The following is a 20,813-nucleotide window of genomic DNA, read 5'->3' as shown; positions in this document are numbered from 1 at the left end:
ACAGATTGTTGTGATACACACAGTAAAGGCTTTAGCATAGTCAGTGAAGCAGATGTTTTTCTGGAATTCTCTTGCTTTTTCTATGATCAAATGGATGTTGGCAATTTGATCTCTGGTTCCTCTGCCTTTTCTAAATCCAGCTTGAACATCTGGAAGCTCTTGGTTCACATATTGTTGAAGCCTAACTTGAAGAATTTTGAGCATTACTTTGCTAGTGTGTGAGATGAGTACAATTGTATTGTACTTTGAACATTCTTTGGCATTGCCTTTCTTTGGGATTGGAATGAAAACTGACCTTCTCCAGTCCTGCAGCCACTGCTAAGTTTTCTAAATCTGCTGGCATATTGAGTGAAGCACTTTCACAGCATCATCTTTCAGGATTTTAAATAGCTCAGCTGGAATTCCATCACCTCCACTAGCTTTGTTCACAGTGATGCTTCCTAAGGCCCACTTGACTTTGCACTCCAGGATGTCTGGCTCTAGGTGAGTGATCACAACATCATGGTTATCTAGGTCATTAAGATTTTTTTGTGTAGTTCTTCTGTGTATTTTTGCCATGTCTTCTTTATAATTTCTGCTTTTGTTAGGTGCATACCATTTCTGTCGTTTATTGTGCCCATCTTTGCAAGAAATGTTCCCTTAGTGTCTCTAATTTTCTTGAAGAGATCTGTAGTCTTTTCCATGCTTTTGTTTTTCTTATTTCTTTGCATTGATCACCTAGGAAGGCTTTCGTATCTCTCCTTGCTATTCTTTGGAACTCTGCATTCAGATGGATGTATCTTTCCTTTTCTCCTTTGCCTTTCGCTTTTCTTCTTTTCTCAGCTATTTGTAAGGCCCTCCTCAGACAACCATTTTGCCTTTTTGCAAAATGTGTATGTAATATTTCAAGTCATTTAACATTTCTAACTGAAGGATAGTTGCTTTACAATGTTGTGTTGATTCTGCTGTGCAGCAAAGCAAATCAGTTACAGATACACACTCACCCATTCTTTTTTAGATTTCCTTCCCGTTTAGGTCACCGCAGACCACTGAGTAAAGTTCCCTGTGCTGCTCAGCAGGTTCTCGTTAGTTATCTACGGTATCATTACTGTGTGTGTGTCAATTCCAACATTGTGTATTTCTTAAAAATGGAAAACAGAGAAAAGACGATAGTTAGTTTATATATTACATATGCAAAGAGAAAACATGCTAAGCTACTACAGCCCTTGTTTCTGAAATTGATCGCAAGATGTAGTTGATAGTCATGGCTTTTCCATAGAACGCTTTTCCCGTAGTGTACACAGAACAGCTAGTCCAAAGCCAGGCTGAATCCAGAATTTCTGGACAGAAGGACCAAATAAAATAAACTCTATCACTATATATAAATATCAAAAGCAAAAGTATTCACCCATCAATTAGGAAAAGTAAAACTGTGATAGGAAATAGACGCGCCTCTGGAGCGCAGTCAGAGCAGGAAGAGCCATGGCCTGTCCTGCTCTCCTCAAAAGCCCAGCGGCGCGGCAGCTCACAGACGGGGGTAACAGGAACTGATGCCTGCGCGCTCAGTCACTCAGTCCTGTCTGACGCTCTGTGTGACCCCCTGGACTGCAGCCCACCAGGCTCCTCTGTCCATGGGGTTATCCCAGCAAGAATACTGGAGTGGGCTGCCATTTCCTCCTCCAGGGGAATCTTTCCGACCCAGGGATCAAACCTGAGTCTCCTGCATTGACAGGCAGATTCTTTACCACTGAGACACCCGGGACTCCCCAGATCAGAAAACTGCTCCTCCATAAACCAAACAGGATCAACACAGAGACAGCCACACCTGTATACACCATAACCAAATGCCTGGATGTCAAAGACAAAGAAATCCATGAAAAACGCAAGACGAAAATGACCCCCATCCCACCCATGGGAAGGAGGACACGGTTAAATAGCTGACTTCTCACAAGAGACGATGGAGGCCACAGGCAGTGAAATGACGTGGGCCAAGTGTCGAAAGAAAAACAAAACAAAAAAGAAAAATGTGCAAAGGAAAGACAAAACCTGCCAATGAATGAATTTTATACTCAGCAATACTATCCTTCAAAAACGAAGGCTGGAGAGAAAAATGAAAGTGAGATAAAGATAGTCCCAGTAAACAAAACAGGAAATTTATTGGGAAGAGATTTCCCTTATCAGAAACACTAAAGAAAGTTCATCAAACTGAAAGAAAATGAAAAGAAAAAGAAAGTTCTTCAAGCTGCTCTCTCAAATCCATAGGAGTGAAGAAAAAAAAATTTAAGACAGAAAAAAAAAAACCAGGAGTGAAGAACCAAATTCAACAACTTATAAAAAGACTTATCTACCAAGATCAGTGGGGTTTATTCCAAGAATGCAAAGTTGGTTTAGCATCCAAAATTCAATTAATGTAATACACTATATTAATAGGAAAGAGGGTAAAACCCACAAGATTGTCACAATAGCTGCAGAAAAGGCATTTTACTAAATTTAACACACATTCATGATAAATACTCTCAAAAAACTAGGACCAGATGGGAAATTTATCAACTTCATTAAAGGAAAATATCTATAGCTAACATCAAACTTAATGGTGAAAGACGTTATGCTTTTTAAAGACTGGAAACAAGCCAAGGATGTCTGCACTCACCACCTCAGTTCTGCACTGTAGGATTCTGCATGCAAGCAGCTTGGAAGTCGCCAATCTCTGCTGAGAAGTAAAGGGCTAAACAAACTGAAAAATTAGCAACTCTTCTTGGGTCTGTAAGAGAAGAGAGAACACAGCAAACCACTCTTCCCAAGGTAGGAGAGACAGGCAGGTGAATACAAGTCGTCACAGTCTGCAAACATTCAGGAGAGAAACTGACTTGAGACTCTGTGTGAGGAGGCGGGACCAAACTGTAATTAATAAATTTCTGGAGGCTCACCATAGACAAGTCTGAGAGTTAAAAACACCACGGGGACTCAGTCCTAAGGGAGTCCATACAGTACTGTGAGATTTACCCCTGGAACATGACCAGGTTCCCAAGTAAATATCGCAGCAAAGTCCCCTCAAGCTTTCTGCCGAGGGAGGGAAGGAACCATTCCCAACGTTCTGAGCGCTCTGTTTTTCCTAACAAGGCTGCCTTCAAGGAAATCTTGTTAGCCAGAGCCTGACCTGCTGGGGTGTTATCAGAGCCTAACTGACCTGGGAAAGGGAAATGTCCAGCTCCAGCCTCCCCTGGACATCCTGCCCCAACCAAGGGGAGATATAAAACGGAGAAACACTTGTGAAGTTCCCATCCAGAGGCACAGACTCAGTAAGAGACTGGGGCCTCATCCCAAGATGGACTGAGGCCTGGGCTCTGGTCCCAGGGAAGAAGGCTTCCCTCCCCCACCCCTCACCTGATGTTACTAAGGCTTGTTTTCAGCAGGTCCTTCCACCCAGTACATCATGTCTGGCTGTCGCAAAATAATTACAAGGCAGATCACACAATTAAATGGCAAAAGACACAATCTGAAGAGACAAAGCACAGTTCAGAACCAGACATGGCAGAGAGATTGGAATTATCAGACTAGCCAGAATTTTTTACAGGAAAAGGATACAAGGTAAAATCAACAAAGGGAAAAGGCTCCTGGGGCCAAGCCTGGGGAAGACAAGTGCCAGCTGCCAGGTCCTCCTGGAGTTACACTGGAGAAGCTTAACTGTCCCAGAGAGTCATGACAAAGGGCGGGAAACGCTGCCAACCAGGGAAGTTCATTAGAAACTCAGCAGCCATGGTCTTAGCAGGAGCTTATATTTGCTTGCTAAGGCTGCTGTAACAGATACAAACCTGGAGAGTTGAACAACAGAAATCTGTTCTCTCGCAGTGTAGGAGGCCAGGAGTCTGAAATCAAGGTGTCAGCAGGCTGGGTTCCTTCCGGAGGCTCTGAGGGACCATTTCACACATCTGCTAACTTCCGGTTGCTGCCAGCAATCCATGTGGGTTTCACACTCCAGCCCCATCTCTGTCTCTCTACAGGTTTATTTGCGACTGCCCGGGTCTTCATCGCTGCATGTGGGGTTTCTCCAGTTGCGGTGAGCGGGGGCTCCTCTTCCTGGTGGTCCGGGGTTGAGAATCTTGCTGTGCTCCACAACAGCAGAGCTGCCCCGACTTGCCGCAATGAGAGAGCGAGCGCCTGTGCACAGCGACAAACACCCAGGGCAGCCACAAACAATGGAAACGAATTGAAACCTTAAAATAGTAATAAAAAGGCTGACCACATCAAATGTGGCAAGGATGTGGAAAAACTGGAACCTTCGTACATTGCTAGTGGTAACATCAACCAGTAAAGCCCCTTTGGAAAATAGTTTGACAGTTTCTTATAAACTGAACATACAGCCCAGAAAAGGGGGAGAAGGAGGAGCTGTGATAATATGATAACTGGAGTCCACTGGAGGAGCTTGGAGGCTTCCCAAAGGTTGGGCTGTGACAGTCTTTGATTGGCTTGGATGTCCTTGGGTGGAGGGAAGTTTTCTGCTTCCTGTTAGAGAAAAAGTAGAGACACCTGTCTTCCTGTTTCTGATAACTGACAGTGAACCGTGGACATGGGAACGCTCCCAACCAGAGCGTTCTGGCTATCCTGGCTCCAACTTCAACTGAAATTTCTTTAAATAACTCCACTGAGAGTGGATTATGAAAATGTCATGCATCCAGACAATGAACGACTAGTCATATAAGGGAACAAATTACTGATATTCACAACAACATGAATGAACTTCAAAAATACTATGCTAAGTTATGACCAACCTAGACAGCATATTAAAAAGCAGAGACATTACTTTGCCAACAAAGGTCCATCTACTCAAGGCTATGGTTTTTCCAGTAGTCATGTATGGATGTGAGAGTTCTTTATAAGAAAGCTGAGCGCTGAAGAATTGATGCTGTCAAACTGTGGTGTTGGAAAAGACTCTTGAGAGTCCCTTGGACTGCAAGGAGATCCAGCCAGTCCATCCTAAGGGAGATCAGTCCTGGATGTTCATTGGAAGGACTGATGTTGAAGCTGAAACTCCAATACTTTGGCCACCTGATGTGAAGAGCTGACTCGTTTGAAAAGACCCTGATGCTGGGAAAGATTGAAGGCAGGAGGAGAAGGGGATGACAGAGGATGAGATGGTTGGATGGCATCACCAACTCAATGGACATGAGTTTGGGTAAATTCCAGGAGTTGGTAATGGACAGGGAGGCCTGGTGTGCTGCGGTCCATGGGGTCGCCAAGAGTCAGACACGACTGAGCAACTGAACTGAACTGAAGTGCAAGAAACCAAACAGAAAGACTGCATATTGTATGTAGTCGTTTACTGCTTGCCTGCTAAGTCACTTCAGTCCTGTCTGACTCTTTGCGACCTTATGGACTGTAGCCCACCAGGTTCCTCTGTCCATGGGATTCTCCAGGCAAGAATACAGGGGTGGGCTGCCATGCCCTTCTCCGGGGGATCTTCCTGAGCCAGGGATCAAACCCAGGTCTCTTATGTCTCCTGCACTGGCAATTGGGTTTTTTTGTTTACCACTAGCATCAGCTGGGAAGCTATAGGGCTGTTGCAACAAATTATGACAAATTTAGTGGCTTAAAACAATGTACACTTACAGTTTTGGAAGTCAGAAATCTGAATTGCGTCTTATGGGGCTTAAATCAAGGTGTCAGCAGAACTGCATTCCTTCTGGAGGCTCGAGGGGAGAATCATTCCCTTGCCTGGTTCTAGCTTCTGGAGGCTGCCTGCTTTCCTTGGTTCATGGTCCCTTCCTCCATCTTCAAAGCCAGCAGTGTGGCAACTACCAGTTTCTGATTCCCTTTTCTGACTCATTTTGGCCCATGGATTCTAGGCAGAAGTGTTATATCACGTATTGTTGTTGTTGTCTAGTCTCTAAGCTGTGTCCAAGTTTTTTGCAACCCCATGGACTCGAGCCTGCCATGGCTCCTCTATCCACAGGATTTCCCAGGCGAGAATGCCGGAGTGGGTTGTCATTTCCTTCTCCAGGGGATCTTCCTGATCACTTGTAGGCCAAGGCAATTAATAGCTAGCAGGTCTCCACTAATCTCTTTTCCACTGCCAGTGCCATAAGAGGCCATGAGTTCCAGAGGTAAGTTAAGAAGAGACACCTGATTCTCCCATCGGTCTATGGACAGTGAGAAATCTACTGAAGACTTGCGAGCTGTTACTCCGAGCTAGTCTATCCTAGGCTAAGTGCGGAGCTTTCCTAAAAAAAAAAAAAAAAAATATATATATATATATATACACACACAGAGAGAGAGAGAGAGAGAGAGAGAGAGGGAGCGTGTCAGTTATATTATTGTCTCAGCTCCAAAGTCGCCCTTCCATGATCCTGTGTGTGATGGGGGTGGGGGGGATGAGACTCTGAGGCCACATTTTGAGGGGCAAGGGCTGGTGATGCCGTAGAAGAAGAGGGGGCTTGCCATTTGCCCCCAGCCACACTTCCTCACCGCAGCCGAAAATAAAACGGCACTGCTGGCTGGAGTTACGCGTTACACACAGAATTCGGTTTGGACAGACGGGTCTGAGACGGTATGCAAAGGCTGTCCAACAGGGGCCCAGAAATATCTGGAAAAGCAGTGGACCCAACAGGCGAGGAGGGCACTTGCGGGAGTCTCCCAGCACCGGTATCCGGGCTAAAGAAAGCAAAGTGCCCCAGAGGTCACACACGGACCCTCTGCAAATCCGCACGCCAGGAGGCGACCACGGGGACAAAACTCAAGGGAGACGAGGACAGCCGGTAGAGTGGGAGGTCAGTAACGACGAAACCCTGCCGGGCAGGGGACTCGCCCGGCTCAACCAGACGGGGACACGCCGCGCCCCCCGGGGCGGCGCCCCGGCCCTGGCTCGGCTTCCCCGATCACTCCTCCCACCGGAAGTCCCTCCTCCAGGCTCGGGCCGCTCTGGCCCGCGCAGGAGCATCTCGCTTGTGGTCTTGGAGCCTCTCCGCCGCACGGCGCTCCTCCAGCCGCCAGGGGCGCGCGAGATCGCCCCTGGGCGGTTCTGGCCCGCGATGGCCTCTCGACTGCTCCACCGCGCGGTGCTGTAGCGCCGGGGTTGCTGCGGCCGGTCGGTTCCCTCGGCAACGCCTCGGGCCGTTTCCCGGGCAACGCTGGGCGGTGCAGGTAGCTGCGGCTATGGACCAGGGGGCCGGGGCCGGCGCCGGGCCGCAGCGGGCTCGCGGCCGCCTCGGCGCGCCGTCGTCCGGGATGCGGGCCCCGGGGACGCCCTGGGCACGCTTCTCGGCCTGGCTGGAGTGCGTGTGCGTGGTCACCTTCGACCTGGAGCTGGGCCAGGCGCTGGAGGTGAGGGGGCCGCGGGCCGGGGCCGGGGCGGCCGCGGAGGGCGGGTCCTGCGCTGTCGCTGGAGGCGGATGCGGCTCAGGCGTTGCCGAGGGGCCTGGGAATCCCACTGCCCGTGAGATACCCTCCGGTTCTTCCCCCTCTGGAACCCTGCGCTGGTCCCCTCCTGAAACACGCCCCCCAAGCAGAGGGGAAAATGTGAAGTTGCCAAGACCTCCCATCGGGATGGAGGAGAGGGGAGCCCTGCACTTCTCATCCCCAAAGTGGCACACTTGATTCCTCCCCAGGAAAAGCCTGTCTCTCCCCGCTCCCCCCGCCCCCGCCTTTCCCACACTATGACACCTTCTCCCCTCAGTTACTCCGGCCAGAATCCCAGGGGTCACCCTTGACTCCTCCCCTCTCTCCATCCCACGTCCTGGGAGGATGCAAGGCTGACAGCTCCACCTGCGGAAGGCTCCAGATTCGTCAACCCCAAGTCCAATATCTGTGGTCTCTTGCTTAAACCTCTGGGCTCCTCCTTGTTAACTTAGAACCTGATCCAGACCCCTGGTGGGTCACATCCAGCCCCGGGAGTCATCTTTCTGTGCACTGACTGCACCCAGCCCACCCAGCCCACCCAGCCTAGGGAATTCTCCCTGCCTTCGAGACTCTTTCCCACCCCCACCCACATGGATGTAGATGACAACGTGACAGACTCAGAGAGGAAGGCCTTCTGTAGTTGAGCAGGCCTGGCGGGATGGTCTTCCCTGTGCCCTGAAGGCCATGACACAGACCGTGGAGCTGACCAGGGCAGGGGAGGCTTAAGACGTAGGCTTCAGCATGCTGTCTGAGGCAGCTTTCTGAGAACCCAGGAGGTGGTGCATCCCGTGGCTGCAGTTGGCTGAGGTGAGCCTGGTCAGCCGTCATGGGAAAGCCAGCGTCAGGGTGAAGGGCTGTTTTCCAAGGCCTTGCTGAACTCCACGAGGCTGTGGGAAGCTCAAGTCCTAATGGGCAGAGGGCTGACACCACCCAGCTCGCTGTGGGGACCCCACTCACCGCACCTGTCCCCTGATGGCGCACCAGGCTGACTTGATGCAGGAACCTGAGAGCAGAGAGGTCAGGTGATTTGCCCATCATCTCAGAGTCCATTTTCCTGCTGGTGCCCAAATTGTTCCCGATGAAATCACAAGGGAAGGGAGTCTACTATTTCCTTAAGGCATTCTCATGTATGATTTTCTAGAACTTAACCATTCAAGCAAGAACAGTTAAAGGCTCCATGTGCTGGGCTTCCGAGCTTTGCTGGGGCTGTATAACTCCCGGGGTGTTGGGGGGCCGGCGCGTCTGTGCAGGGATCAGGTAGGGCAGCCCCCCGGTGTTCACTGGTTTGAGTCTTGTCTTTCTTCTCCCCCCTGGAGATTGTGGGGAGGATCAGGCGTCATTTCAGCTGAATCCACAATCACTCATGGAGCACCTGCCCTGCCCTTGCTTGGTTTTCCTGGGCTTGGCCTGGCTGAGCACCACGGAGGCTCTGGCACTGTGCTTGGCGCTGGGGCAGGATGGAAGACCCAGGAACTGCCCTCCGGACACTCGTGCGTCATGGAGACTTCCATGGGCAGACGCAGCTCAGAGGAAGGAACAGCACTTGGCCAGATCTTGGAGGATGAGAAGGAGGCATCCAGACCTGGGAGGGGGGCTGTTTCAAGTAACCCCTCCCCCCAGAAGCCAGCAAAAGCAAAGGCAAGGAGCCAGCCATTCAGTCACTCAATAAATCCAGGATCAAGCGACTGCCGCCAGCCAGGCTCCATGGTCCTGGTGCTGGACATGAGGACACAGAGCTGGGTGCGATGCCCGGGCCTGCCCACCGGCACTTCATGTCCTGTGCTAGAGACACAGAGTCAGTGGTTCAGGCCCCGCCCCCCGAGAGCGTGCGGGATGTCTGTGGTGTCCCACCCACGTGGGTGCTCTGGAGCCTGCAGGCAGGCAGGGGTCAGACCTGCAGGGAGGGCGGGCAGGGCTGTGCTCCCAGCCGAGCAGAGGGCCCAGCTCCGCTGCCTCCGGCCTTGGCAGCGCTCCTCTCTGCAGCCCCGCCAACCACAAAGCCGGTGCAGTGAACCACGGCCGAGCCCCGAGGGTCCTGGCTCCAGCGGGTATCAACGTCCCCTCAGCTGGCCACAGCTCCCGCACTGCAGTCTCACGACTCTTTCAGTCTCCGAAACTACCGAAGGCCCAAGGGGCTTTTTATGTGGGTCGCATCTATCAACGTTCTCTACACTAAAAGTTAAAACTGAAAAATTAAAAATGCATATTAATCCATTTTGAATCAAGAGATACCATTTATATTAATATAGCTATTAATATTTCCACCAAAACAACCATATTTTCAGAAACAAGTTTAGTGAGGAGAATGGCATTATTTGATACTTTTACATCCCTTTTAATGTCCGGCCAAATGGAAGGCAGCTTGAGAGACCCCCGCGTCATGAAGACCCCCCACGTCAGCTTCAGTCAGTGCCCCTGACGTCCTGCATCACAGCCTCGGGAAGCGATGCCGCACGTGTGAGGAGAGACTGGAACAGGCAGCCTCGGCTCAGGGAGCCTAGGGCACCCATGCCGCGCATAGAGAAGCGCTTTCCTGTAGGTACCTCCTCCAGCAAGGCGAAGCTCCGAAGCTCCCACGTCTGTCGTCCTCAGGACGCCTGGGTTACAGCAGCACCACCCCTGAGCCCTGAGGCTTGGGTGGAAAGGATGAGACCCCGTGGCTCCAGGGGACAAGGCTCACCATATGCAGGCTCTGTGCCCTCTGCCCGTCTCTGTGGGTCTGCCCCATTTGTCCCCTCGCTCAGGTGTGGCCTTCCCTCTGGCCTGTGCTCCCGGCTCCTAAACTCTGAACGCAGAGCCCTTGGCAGGGCTGCAAGCCTGCTCAGACGCTGCAAGATTCCTATGCCTGCAGACCAGATTCAGACCCCTGACCTCAGCACTGAGAGCCTGGTGTGCCCTGCCCTGGCCGCCAGGCACCTGCCTTTTTTCTGCCCTTCTCAACAGACACGCAGAGGCCTGGCCCGCGCGGCCCTGTGGCTCCTGCCTCTCTGGGTGCTGTCTCCAGGTACCTCTGTGGGCCCACCCCACAGACAAACAGCGTTTGGCCAGCTCCCCTCCTACCTCTTCTCAGGAGGTTCAGTGGTAAAGAATCTGCCTGCCAAGCAGGAGACGCAGGTTCAATCCCTGGGTTGGGAAGAGCCCCTGAAGGAGGAAATGGCAACCCACTCCGGTGTTCTTGCCTGGGAAATCCCATGGACAGAGGAGCCTGGCGGGCTGTAGTCCGAGGGGTCGCAGAGAGTCACGCGACTTAGGGACTAAAGCAGCAGCAGCAGCAGCCTCCCTCCTCTTGGTTCCTCCTTCTTGCTGCCGCCTTAGCTGACATCTTGTGATTTCTACGTGACCCACCTGTTCCGCTGTCCTTTAGAGACATGTTTTCACACTCTCCATAAATACAGGCCCCTCAGAGTTGTTGGGGGTTCAGTTCCAGGCCACTGTAGTAAAGCCAGTCACACAGATTTCCTGGCTTCCCAGCACATAAAAAAGTTACGGCTACACTAGCTTCCCTGGTGGCTCAGACAGTAAAGAATCCGCCTGCAATGCAGGAGACCCGGGTTCAATCCCTGGGTTGGGAAGATGCCCTGGAGAAGGGAATGGCCATCCACCCCAGTATTCTTGCCTGGAGAATTCCATGAACAGAGGAGCCTGGTGGGCTACAGTCCATGGGGTTGCAAAGAGTCCGACACGACTGAGCGACTAACGCTACTACTACTACCTTAGACCCTGGTGTAACGAGCATGCAAGAAATGGCACCGCATCTAAAAACAATGTGTGTACCTTTATTTCAAAGTGCTTCCCTGCTAAAAAACGCTATCGTTTGAGCCTTCAGTAAGTCATCATTTTGCAACAGTAATGTCAAATACATAGATCACAGGTCACTGAGACACATACAGTGGTGAAAAAGTTTGAGATGTTGTGGAAGTTACGAGGATACGACGCAGAAGTGTGACGTGAGAAAATGGCGCCTGTAGAATTGCTAAGCCCTTAATTTGTGAAATAGTCATGACGTCCAGAAGCACAATAAAGCAAAGTGTAATAAAACGAGACATGCCTGCGGCGCGGTATCTGGTGAGGGTCTGCTCCCTGCCGGGGCTCCGAGGCAGAAGTGCCTGGGACACAGTCCCAGGCCTCGGGACACTCGGTGGCCGCAGAGGAGACAGTAGGCCCAGAGCACACGGAGGCAGGAGCTACACGATTGCGCCAGCGGGAGTCCCAGGGCTCAGCACTCAGCATCTGGGGTTCAGGGCACAGCCCAGAAGAAGCCTAGTTTCAGCCAAAGCCCACGTGCTCCTCTGCCTGGGAGTTTGGCACAGAGTGAGAAGGGGGCCACGCACACCAGCCCCCTCCGCTCCCGGTCCACTGCAGGCAGCCACTGGAACCAGCCTGCTACTCTGAGCACAGGCCAGGGCAGCGGCGCCGCCGAGGAACAGCAGCATTCGGGGCTGCCTGCTGTTTTTTGCGTCCCACAAGGAGATCCATTCAGACCCGCTGCCTGAGCACAGGGCTGCTGGCCGGACAGGCAAGCCTCAACCTGCTTGGCTCCCCTCGAGCACGCCCCGTCTCCCAGATACAGCCTGGCCAGCTGGTCGTGCTCCCTGGACACTTCTGAGGCTTGGGTACCCCACAGGTCATGCTCCAAAGCGGGAGCAGGCTGGAAGCTCCCGGACCCCTCCCTAGTGGGGGTTGGAGTGAAGATGCTCAGAGGCAAGGGTGTCAGCATCAGGCACCACCTAGTGAAGCCGGGACGAGGAGGCTGGTTGCCTGCACGAGCAGGCGGGGAGGGAAGGGTACAGCCAAGCCCCTCTGGGTGGGCAGGGCAGGCGCGGAGGCCAGCAGGGCCTGCCCCCCTCCAAGTGAGGGGGCGTCTCGGGGACGGGCAGTTGGTCCATGGAGACAGAGAGGCCGGTCTGAGCAAGCCGCCATGAGGGTGAGAATGTGGGCAGGGAGTCAAGCTTGGTCAGGGTATGCCGGCCAAGAAACGGGAAGGATGGGGCCAGGAGTGGCCCCATGCTGCAGGGGCCAGGATGCTGGGGTGGGTGTGGAGCCCAGGAGAGGGGGAGGGTCAGCAGGGAGTCAGAGGAGGCGGAGGGGGTGCAGCCCAGCACCGAGCCAGCCCAGCCCATGCCACCAAGTGGTCTGTGTCCCCCACAGCTGGTGTACCCCAGTGACTTCCAGCTCACGGACAAGGAGGTGGGTCCCAGCCCTCTCGGGAGCAGACCTTGCCTGGAGAGCAGACCCTCACGGGGTTTCTGTGTTTCAGAAAAGCAGCATCTGCTACCTGTCCTTTCCCGACTCCCACTCAGGTAGGCCACCCCACTGCCTCTCCCTGCCCTGCCCTGAGCGTCGCTCTGGGACCGGCCCGGCCCGCACCGCACCACCTGGAGCCCCGGCCGAGCTTCCTCTGGGGAGATATTCTGAGTCCTGCGTGGCCGCCAGGCTCCCTGGCTCCTGTGGAAAGAGGGGTCTGGGCAGAGGGACCCGCGGGGTCTGGTCTTCGCCCCGGCATAGGGGCCACCGGGTCCTGGCCTCGGCCCTTCCCCGGGGCTCGCATGTGTGGCCAGCCTGTTTTCCATCCCAGGCAGGCTCAGCCAGGTCACATGGAGGTCCTGCCACCCCACAGCGGGCTTCCTCTGTGCCCACACTGCGGGGCTATCTACGCGTGTCTGTGTGCTGAGGTTAAACCCCGAGATACAGGAGTCAGGGCACGGGGGCCTCTGTGGGGAGATAAAGGGGCTCTGGCCTCCCCCCTCCGACCCCCCAGGGGCTGGCAGGAGAGACTCCAGCTGGACCCAGCGTGACAGGCCTTCTCTTCCCCAGGCTGCCTTGGGGACACGCAGTTCAGTTTTCGCATCCGTCAGTGTGGAGGGCAGAGGTGCCCTGGGCACGCGGGTGAGAAGCCTGGCGACAGAGGGGCCCCCGCGTCACTCCAGGTGAGCGGCTACCCCCTCCCCTCCACCATGGGGCAGGATCCGGCCGGGAGCTGCCCCTTCAGGCCGCCTGGCCCACCCCCCAGCCGGCAGGGTCTCCGACTGCCGCAAGCTGAGCCTGGCGCCCCAGCCTCAAGCGGGGGCTGGCCAGCCCTTCTGAGGCCCTGCTGGTGTCCCTGGAGCTGGTCCTGGGCGCTCGTGTGCACCAGGGCAGGGCTTAGGGTGCAGGCCTAAAGGCCTCCTGAGCCCCGAACCGCTGCCCGGGTCTGCGGAGATGTCCCTGGAGAGGTTCCCAGGTTCCCAGAGCCAAGGTTCACAGGCCAGCTGGAGGCTGGGGAGAGCATGCCACGGCCTGGGCCGGGGTCCACGGGGGCAGCAGGGAGCGTGGGCGGGGGCGCGGCCTGGCTGACACCCCTCCTTCCAGAGAGAGCCCGCACACTACTTTGGCTACGTGTACTTCAGGCAGGTGAAGGACAGCTCCGTGAAGCGGGGCTACTTCCAGAAGGTGAGCCTGGGGTGGCTCCACTGGGAGCGGGGGCAGCCGCCGTCAGGAGGGACTAACGGCCTTGGGGTCCGGAGCCTCCAGGAACACCCCTTCCTCTGCAGCTCTGGGCACTTGGTGCCGGGCTGAGCCCACCACCACCCAGGCCGGGGTGTGGGCTCTGTGGAGGCCCCGCTTCGCCCAGCCCGCCCGCAGCCTTGTCCAGCCCCGGCTCCCTGCCCCTCCCCAAGCTGGGATGTGGGTGGGGCGCCTCATCACAGTCTCCGTGACTTCATTCTTGAGCTCAGGAACCAGAGCAGAAGGTGCTTGAGTCCCAGGAGACCCTCCCAGAATCCTGGCCACGTGCCTCTGCCAAAGGCCTGGGCTCCAGCTTGCTCTGTTGTGGTGGTGGTTTTCTAGTGACCTGAAGTCCCTCGTCAGGCTGTGCCTGAGACAGCCATCCTAGAAAGCCGGTGGGACGCCCTGCCCCGGGCAGCCCTGGAGAGCCAGGCCCCAGGAGTCCCTGCGGGGTCCCCATGGGCTGGGGCGGCGTCTCACCAGCCCCGGGGTCCCTGCAGTCGCTGGTGCTGCTGTCCCGCCTGCCCTTTGTCCGGCTGTTCCAGGCACTGCTGGGCCTGGTGGCCCCCGAGTTCTTCGACAAGCTGGCGCCCTGCCTGGAAGCAGGTGAGCAGCCAGCAGGCCCGGCGGGGCCACTGCGTCCACCCGGCTATAGCCCGCGGCGTTCCGCTGGGCAGCTTCCTCCAGGCCCAGCCTCTGACACCAGCCGCCTGTGTCCACAGTCTGCAACGAGATCGACCAGTGGCCGGCGCCCGCGCCGGGGCGGACCCTGAGCCTGCCCGTCATGGGAGTCGTCCTCCAGGTGGGAGCTGGCAGCCGGCGCGGGGGCCCCTGTGCGTGTGGCCCTCCCGCCGCAGCTGCCCCTTGGTCCACAGGTGCACATCCCATCGAGAGCGGACACACCTGAGTCCGGGCCCCTGGAGCCCAGCGGCCACGAGGTGGGGCCCCTCTGCCTGCCGCAACCCTTCCCCCCGGCCCAGGCCTCCCAGCTCCCCTGCTGGGGTCCTGGGGCCGGCCACACCCCAGACAAAGCCCATGACCCAGTTGGGGGCGGGGTGGCCCCGCCTGCTCCTGGGTGCTGGGCTCAGGGAGACCTGTGGGTAGGGATGCAGCCCGAGAACTCCTCTGGGGGGACAGGGGCCGCTTGGTGCTCTGGGGCAGCAGCCTCAGTCTCAGCCTGGCCCCTCACCCCTCGCAGACCCTGCTGCCAGCCCCGGTGGTCCTCCCCAGCGTCCACGAGCTGGACCTGTTCAGGTGAGCCCTGCACGCCCCCACCTCACCCCCCCCAACCCCCGCCTGCCGCAGACGGTGAGTGAGCCCCTGAGGTTCAGGCCCATCCGGGCGGGGCTGCCAGGGGCACTGCCAGTCAGGAGCTGGCCCCCCGGCCAGTTCTGAGAGGGAGACTTGGGCAGACAGGGAGCCCGGTGCCCAGGGTCTGCACCCAGAGGATCCGAGAGCCATGGGCAGGCTGCGCAGGGACAGCAGTGACGGTGCTGGAAGGTGCCGCGGGGGAAGGCCATGCTCCCTGGGGGGTCGGCGGGGGACCCCACCTTTGGAGCCCCGCCAGGTCCAGCAGGAGCCAGGGATGCCGGCCTCCAGCTTGGGGGCCACGGGGGCGGCCTGGACGCGCCCTCAGCAGGTTCCCACGTCTCTCCACCGTTTCCCTCTGGTGTGAGTCCGGCGTCCACTCGGAGCAGGGCCTGCCCGGACCTGTGGGGGCAGGTGGTCGGAGCTGGGGAGCCCCCTGCCCGGCCGACACCCCCGCCGGCCCCCCGCCCCCCCAGGTGCTTCCGGCCCGTGCTGGCCCACGTGCAGCTGCTGTGGGAGCTGATGCTGCTCGGGGAGCCCCTGCTGGTCCTGGCGCCTTCGCCCGCCGTGTCCTCGGAGATGGTCCTGGCGCTGACCAGGTTGGCTGGGCGCCCGGCGGGGGGCAGGGGCCCAGGGCCCGCCCCGCGTGCTCACTGCCCGGAGGGCCCCCACTCCCGCAGCTGCCTGCAGCCCCTCAAGTTCTGCTGCGATTACCGCCCCTACTTCACCATCCATGACAGCGAGTTCAAGGAGTTTACCACGCGCACGCAGGCCCCGTAAGCGCCGTCCTCGGCCCCGCCCCTCCCCCGCCCGGCCCCGGCTCCTGCCCCCGCCACGCCTTGCCTCCTTCCCTCCCTTTTTCTCTCTCTCTAGACCAAACGTGGTCCTGGGAGTCACAAACCCTTTCTTTATCAAAACACTCCAGCACTGGCCCCACATTCTCCGAGTCGGGGAGCCCAAGATGTCAGGTGAGGCTGTCTCCGCCTCCACCCAGGGCCCCTGGGGACTTGCGTGGGGCCTTGTGGGGTCTGAGCCTGCAGAGACAGAGCTGAGGCCCTGAGGCCCGGCCGTGGGGTGTGTCTCGTAGGGGACCTTCCCAAGCAGGTCAAACTGAAAAAGCCCTCGAGGCTGAAGACCCTGGACACCAAGCCAGGTCCGTGTTCCTCTTCTCCCGGGACCCAGAGACGGGCCTTGGGGCCGGGCAGGGGCGGGCAGTGGGGCTGGCACAGCCGGAGGGGGTGCCCCCACCCCCAGAGCAGAGCACGCGGCTCTCTGCCCTCCCCAGGCCTCTACACCGCGTACACGGCCCACCTCCACCGAGACAAGGCCCTGCTCAGACGGCTGCTGAAGGTACCGCTGGGGGTGGGGTGCTCCCCGTGGGAGGGGGACCCAGGCCTGGTGCTTTGGCTCAGCCCTGGTGACCCCCAGGGCCTGCAGAAGAAGCGGCCGTCGGATGTGCAGACGGCGGTGCTGAGGCGCCACCTCTTGGAGCTCACTCAGAGCTTCATCATCCCTCTGGTGAGGCCAGCACGGGGCAGGGGACCGGGGACTGGGGGGGGGGGTGGGGGTGGCGGCTGTGGCCCAGACTCACTGCCCTCCCGCCCCCAGGAGCACTACATGGCCAGCCTCATGCCGCTGCAGAAGGGCATCGTGCCCTGGAAGGTGTGGTCCCAGGGGGGGGCTGGGGGTTCTCAGTCAGGGCCAGGGGTGTGCCTGGGAAGTGCCCCGGGGAGACTCCTAAGTGGCCCAGGCGTGCCCCTGTGAGGCTGGTCCTCCAGCACTGGCTCACTGGCCACTCGCCGCCACTGTCACAGACTCCTCCCCAGATCCGCCCCTTCCGCCAGGATGACTTCCTGCAAAGCCTGGAGCGATCTGGGCCCCAGCTCACCTGTGTCCTCAAGGGCGACTGGCTGGGCCTCTACAGGTGGGCGGCCCATTGGTGGGGTCCAGGGCTCCCACGGCCGGTGGGCGCACGCACCCACCCGTCAGCCCACCGGAGCCCACAGCCACCGCCCCCCTGCCCCTACAGGCGGTTTTTCAAGTCCCCCCATTTTGACGGGTGGTACCGGCAGCGGCACAGGGAGATGACCCAGAAGCTTGAGGCCCTTCACCTCGAGGCCATCTGTGAGGCGGTGAGGGGAGTGCTGGGGGAGGGGGCTTGGAGGGGAAGCTGCTGCCAGAGTTGGGGGGGCCTTTGGAGACAGACAGCCCATCGTCCGCGCAGAACATCGAGATCTGGATGAAGGACAAGTCCGAGGTGGAGGTCGTGGATCTGATCCTGAAACTTCGGGAGAGGCTGGTGAGATTCTGTGCGGCCCTGCCTGCACTTGGCCAGCCGGCTGTGCAGGCTGCCTGCCCCTGAGCCCCGCTGTCCCTTTAGGTTCGGGCGCAGGGCCACCAGCTGCCCGTGAAGGAGGCGACACTGAAGCGGGCACGGCTGTACATCGACACGGCCATCGGCTCCCTGCCCAAGGACCTGCAGGCCGTCCTGTGCCCTCCCTAGGACCATGCCCGTGGGCCCCGGCCAGAGTCTGGCAGCTGTTTTCCTCCCCTGCCCCCCCACGAGCTCCCTGCTTCCCCCCACCTGGCACTACCGTCGTCCAGCAGTAAAGGTGGCATTTGGAACCATAGCCTGGACCCTGACTGTTGGTGGCTCGTGTGCCAGCTGAGCCTCACCTCCCCCTGGGCCCCACCTGCCCGCCCCAAGGTCTTAGGCGGGTGGGGGCGGCACGCTGTGAGCCCTTACTGATCTGATCTGGGCCAAGGCCACCCACCCCCTGCAGACGCCCATCTGCCCGCACCCTGCAGGCCCAGGCGTTGCCTTTGATGTGTCCTTTAGACCCACCTACCAGCAGCATTCCCTGGTAGCTCAGAGGTTAAAGCGTCCGAGAGACCTGGGTTCAATCCCTGGGTTGGAAAGATCCCCTGGAGAAGGAAATGGCAATCCACTCCAGTATTCTAGCCTGGAGAATCCCACGGATGGAGGAGCTTGTTGGGCTACAGTCCATGGGGTCGCAAAGAGTCGGATATGACTGAGCGACTTCACTTTCACTTTAGACCCACCAGGATGCCCAGCTCAGGACCAAAGACAGAAAGAGGTGGCTGCCAGGCAGACGCCTCCCTCACACAGGCGCCCCCTGCCCCCCTTCTTGCCTGGAGGGGAATCTCAGCTCCAGTCCTCGCCTGGGAGGGGAGAAGCCGCTTCGCTCAGAGGAGTGCTGCCCTGCGGCTCGTGGGGCTTCTGCCAGGCCCGGGGGGCTGCCAGGCGGGTCCAGGGCCCTGTCTCGGTTCCACTCGAGGGACACCCCGCTGGGCACCCCTCCCGCCACTCTGCCTTGCCCTGCCCCAGCTCACGGGCGCTCCAGTGGCCCCCCGCGTGTCCATCTGCCCCCGCAGGCAGAAGAGGGTCTTAGACTCTAGCCGGACCCGGCCCCTGCAGCTAGAGCCCTCCAGAGTTTCAGGGCCCTAGGCTTCTTGGCAACGGCTGAAAGCCTCCTTGAAGTGACCCACGCCCCCATGGGACACCTTGGAGCACTGGACCCAGGCCCGACCAGTGCCGTCAGCTGCACTCAGAGGGAAGCTTGGTCAGCCGGAGGTGGGGTGGGGCGGGCCGAGGCTTGGACCCAGAGCCGCAGGCCTTCGGGAGGTCCCAGCGAAACGCCCGAGAGGCTGCACCTGAGAGGCCTCCAGGCCCTTGGCGGGCGGCGCGGGTGCCAGTGGGGCCCTCCTGTCTCCTCTGGAGCGCCCCCCAGGCCGGGCCGCACCACCACTGCTCCCCAGCTGGGTGGGGGCGCCCCCAGACGGCAGCAGCACCGGTCTCGGAACCTCCAGTGTCGGCTCGTCCACCCTGAGCGCCGCCTCCGGTGGCCCCCCTGCACCCTGCCCGCTCTGGGACAAGGCTGCCAGGTGCGGGGTGCCCAGCTGTCACTGTGGCACGTTGCCCGGTCTCCTTCCTCTGTTTTTGGAGGGTGACGGCCTGTGCTAGAGGGCAGCCTCGCCCGTGGTCCTCCCAGGGCTGCGCTGCAAGGGGGCTCCGGGGTGTCCTTGACCCCCCAGACTTCTGGCTCCAGCAGTCCCGGTGGGCACCGCCAGATGCCCCTGGATGCCGGGCCCTCCCTCCAGCACCACTTGAGTCCATGCCGCGGCCCCTCACAGCAGCTTGTTCCCCTGGTGGGGGGTGTGGGGGAGGGCCGCCTGGCAGGGTGGCATCGCTGCCCACGGTGGACTCCAATGCTGGCGGCCTCTGGGCACAGCACAGCCTGGCATGGAGTCCTGCCAGCTCCATCCTCCCCCCCATCAAAGCTCCCTGGTTCTCTCGCAGGATCAGGTCAGCCCTGGCTGGGACAGACAGTGAGGAGGGAGGAAAGGTCAGGAGGGTCAAAGGAGGCCAACGCACCACCAACCAGAGCTCTGTGCACAGCAGGGCCTGGATGGGCAGGAAGCAGTGGTCCACAGGGGCTCTGCGGTCAGCCAGTGTGGGAGGCCGCTTTCTTTGGGAGGTTGTGTGTGGGTCTGGAGTGGTGGCCAGGGGTGGGCGTGGGACGATGTGGGCTGATCCAGGGGCAGGAAGGACAGTCGTCACCCCCAAGCTTCCTGCACGCTATTTAAAGCCTCGCCTTTAGTCTGGGATGGGGGGCCTTCCCGCATCTTTGGTATTAAAGTGTCTTTCTGTGACACATGCTTGTCTTTCAACTTCCTCTTTGGATGAAAAGTTGGCATTCCTATGAGATTCTGGTAACTCGAGGGCTCTCTTGGTGGGGTGTGGATGGGCCTTGGTGTGGCTGGTTCAGGGCTGAAAATGTGAAGGTGTGGCCTTGCTGGTGGGGAGCATGTCGCAGAAAGAAGTCATGTGCGACCCTCTCCAACAGCTTCATCCTAGTGGGGGGTTTTGAGCACTGGAGGCAAGTCCCAGGGTGGAGGAAACAGGCTGTCTGCAGGGAAGGGGAAGTTGGATGGCAGCTCCCTCAGAAAGGGAGGGGGTCCAAGTGTGGCAGTTAGGGTTAGGGCTGGGAAATGGCCTCACACTCCCCTGGGTCCTTAGCAGCCACTCACCACACCAGGGCTTGTGACCAGAGAGTGTCCATGAGGGAGCGGGAGGACACAGGAGAGCTGGCCTCCTGGGGGGGATGGTCCCCACCTCTGCTCAAGTTGGGTAGGGAGCGGCCAGGGGCATCAGGATCAGGGTGGATGGGGCCAGAGTGGCCAAAAGTGGGGCAAGCTCTTGTCTGGAACTGGACTCCCCAGGGAGGGGCCGTGTCTGGCCACCCACCTCTGAGCACTGGAAGGCCAGTCGATGGATCCTGGGTGCGAGCTGGGGGGGAGGGTGGCTGGAAGCCAAGGACCCCTCTTCCCCCAGGAGGTGTGGGGACAAGGCCCTGCAGGCCTCAGCCCTGCAAAGGACCGCTGTGACCAGCCTGTTCCCAGTCTGAGTGAGGGTTGGGGTGCCGGGGGTCTCGGACACTCTTCTCCAGAGCCCAGATTTGGGCTCCTCGGGCGGGCAGCGAGGCTGAGCCTGAATCAGGCCGAACCTCCCAGGCTACACGCGGAGTCCACCCCCTGAAAACGCTGGGCGCCGGGGGCGCCGGGGGGCGCGCTGGGAGCGCCCCGCCCGGCGGCCCTCCCCACCTCCCCTCCCGCGCCCCCTCGCCTCC

General features: G+C 58.5%; 1 protein-coding gene across 4 annotated transcripts; it reads left to right on the top strand.

The window, feature by feature from the left end:
- The first annotated feature begins 7,036 nt into the window (after positions 1–7,036).
- DENND6B (DENN domain containing 6B) lies at positions 7,037–17,792 on the top strand. Of its 4 annotated transcripts, none has more exons than XR_003034918.2 (20): positions 7,037–7,296; positions 12,520–12,558; positions 12,629–12,671; positions 13,186–13,298; positions 13,720–13,800; positions 14,355–14,460; positions 14,577–14,656; positions 14,730–14,792; positions 15,053–15,108; positions 15,639–15,761; positions 15,843–15,938; positions 16,036–16,130; positions 16,250–16,315; positions 16,448–16,512; positions 16,591–16,680; positions 16,771–16,824; positions 16,977–17,086; positions 17,192–17,286; positions 17,387–17,461; positions 17,543–17,557. XR_003034918.2 is itself a non-coding variant. In XM_015471474.3 (20 exons), exons 1-20 carry the CDS (start codon positions 7,129–7,131, stop codon positions 17,663–17,665), a joined length of 1,749 nt encoding a protein of 582 aa, XP_015326960.1. In that variant the 5' UTR covers positions 7,037–7,128; the 3' UTR covers positions 17,666–17,792. The 4 variants fall into 4 exon arrangements, 3 of the variants coding, with proteins under 3 accessions (XP_015326960.1, XP_015326961.1, XP_024848641.1); XM_015471474.3 differs by having other exon boundaries at positions 17,192–17,294; positions 17,543–17,792; XM_015471475.3 differs by lacking the exon at positions 12,520–12,558 and having other exon boundaries at positions 17,192–17,294; positions 17,543–17,792.
- The last annotated feature ends 3,021 nt before the right edge of the window (positions 17,793–20,813 follow it).

The sequence above is a fragment of the Bos taurus genome, chromosome 5 (genome assembly GCF_002263795.3).
Source record: "Bos taurus isolate L1 Dominette 01449 registration number 42190680 breed Hereford chromosome 5, ARS-UCD2.0, whole genome shotgun sequence".
Classification (NCBI taxonomy): domain Eukaryota; kingdom Metazoa; phylum Chordata; class Mammalia; order Artiodactyla; family Bovidae; genus Bos; species Bos taurus.
This window is presented reverse-complemented; position numbering and strand designations above follow the sequence as displayed.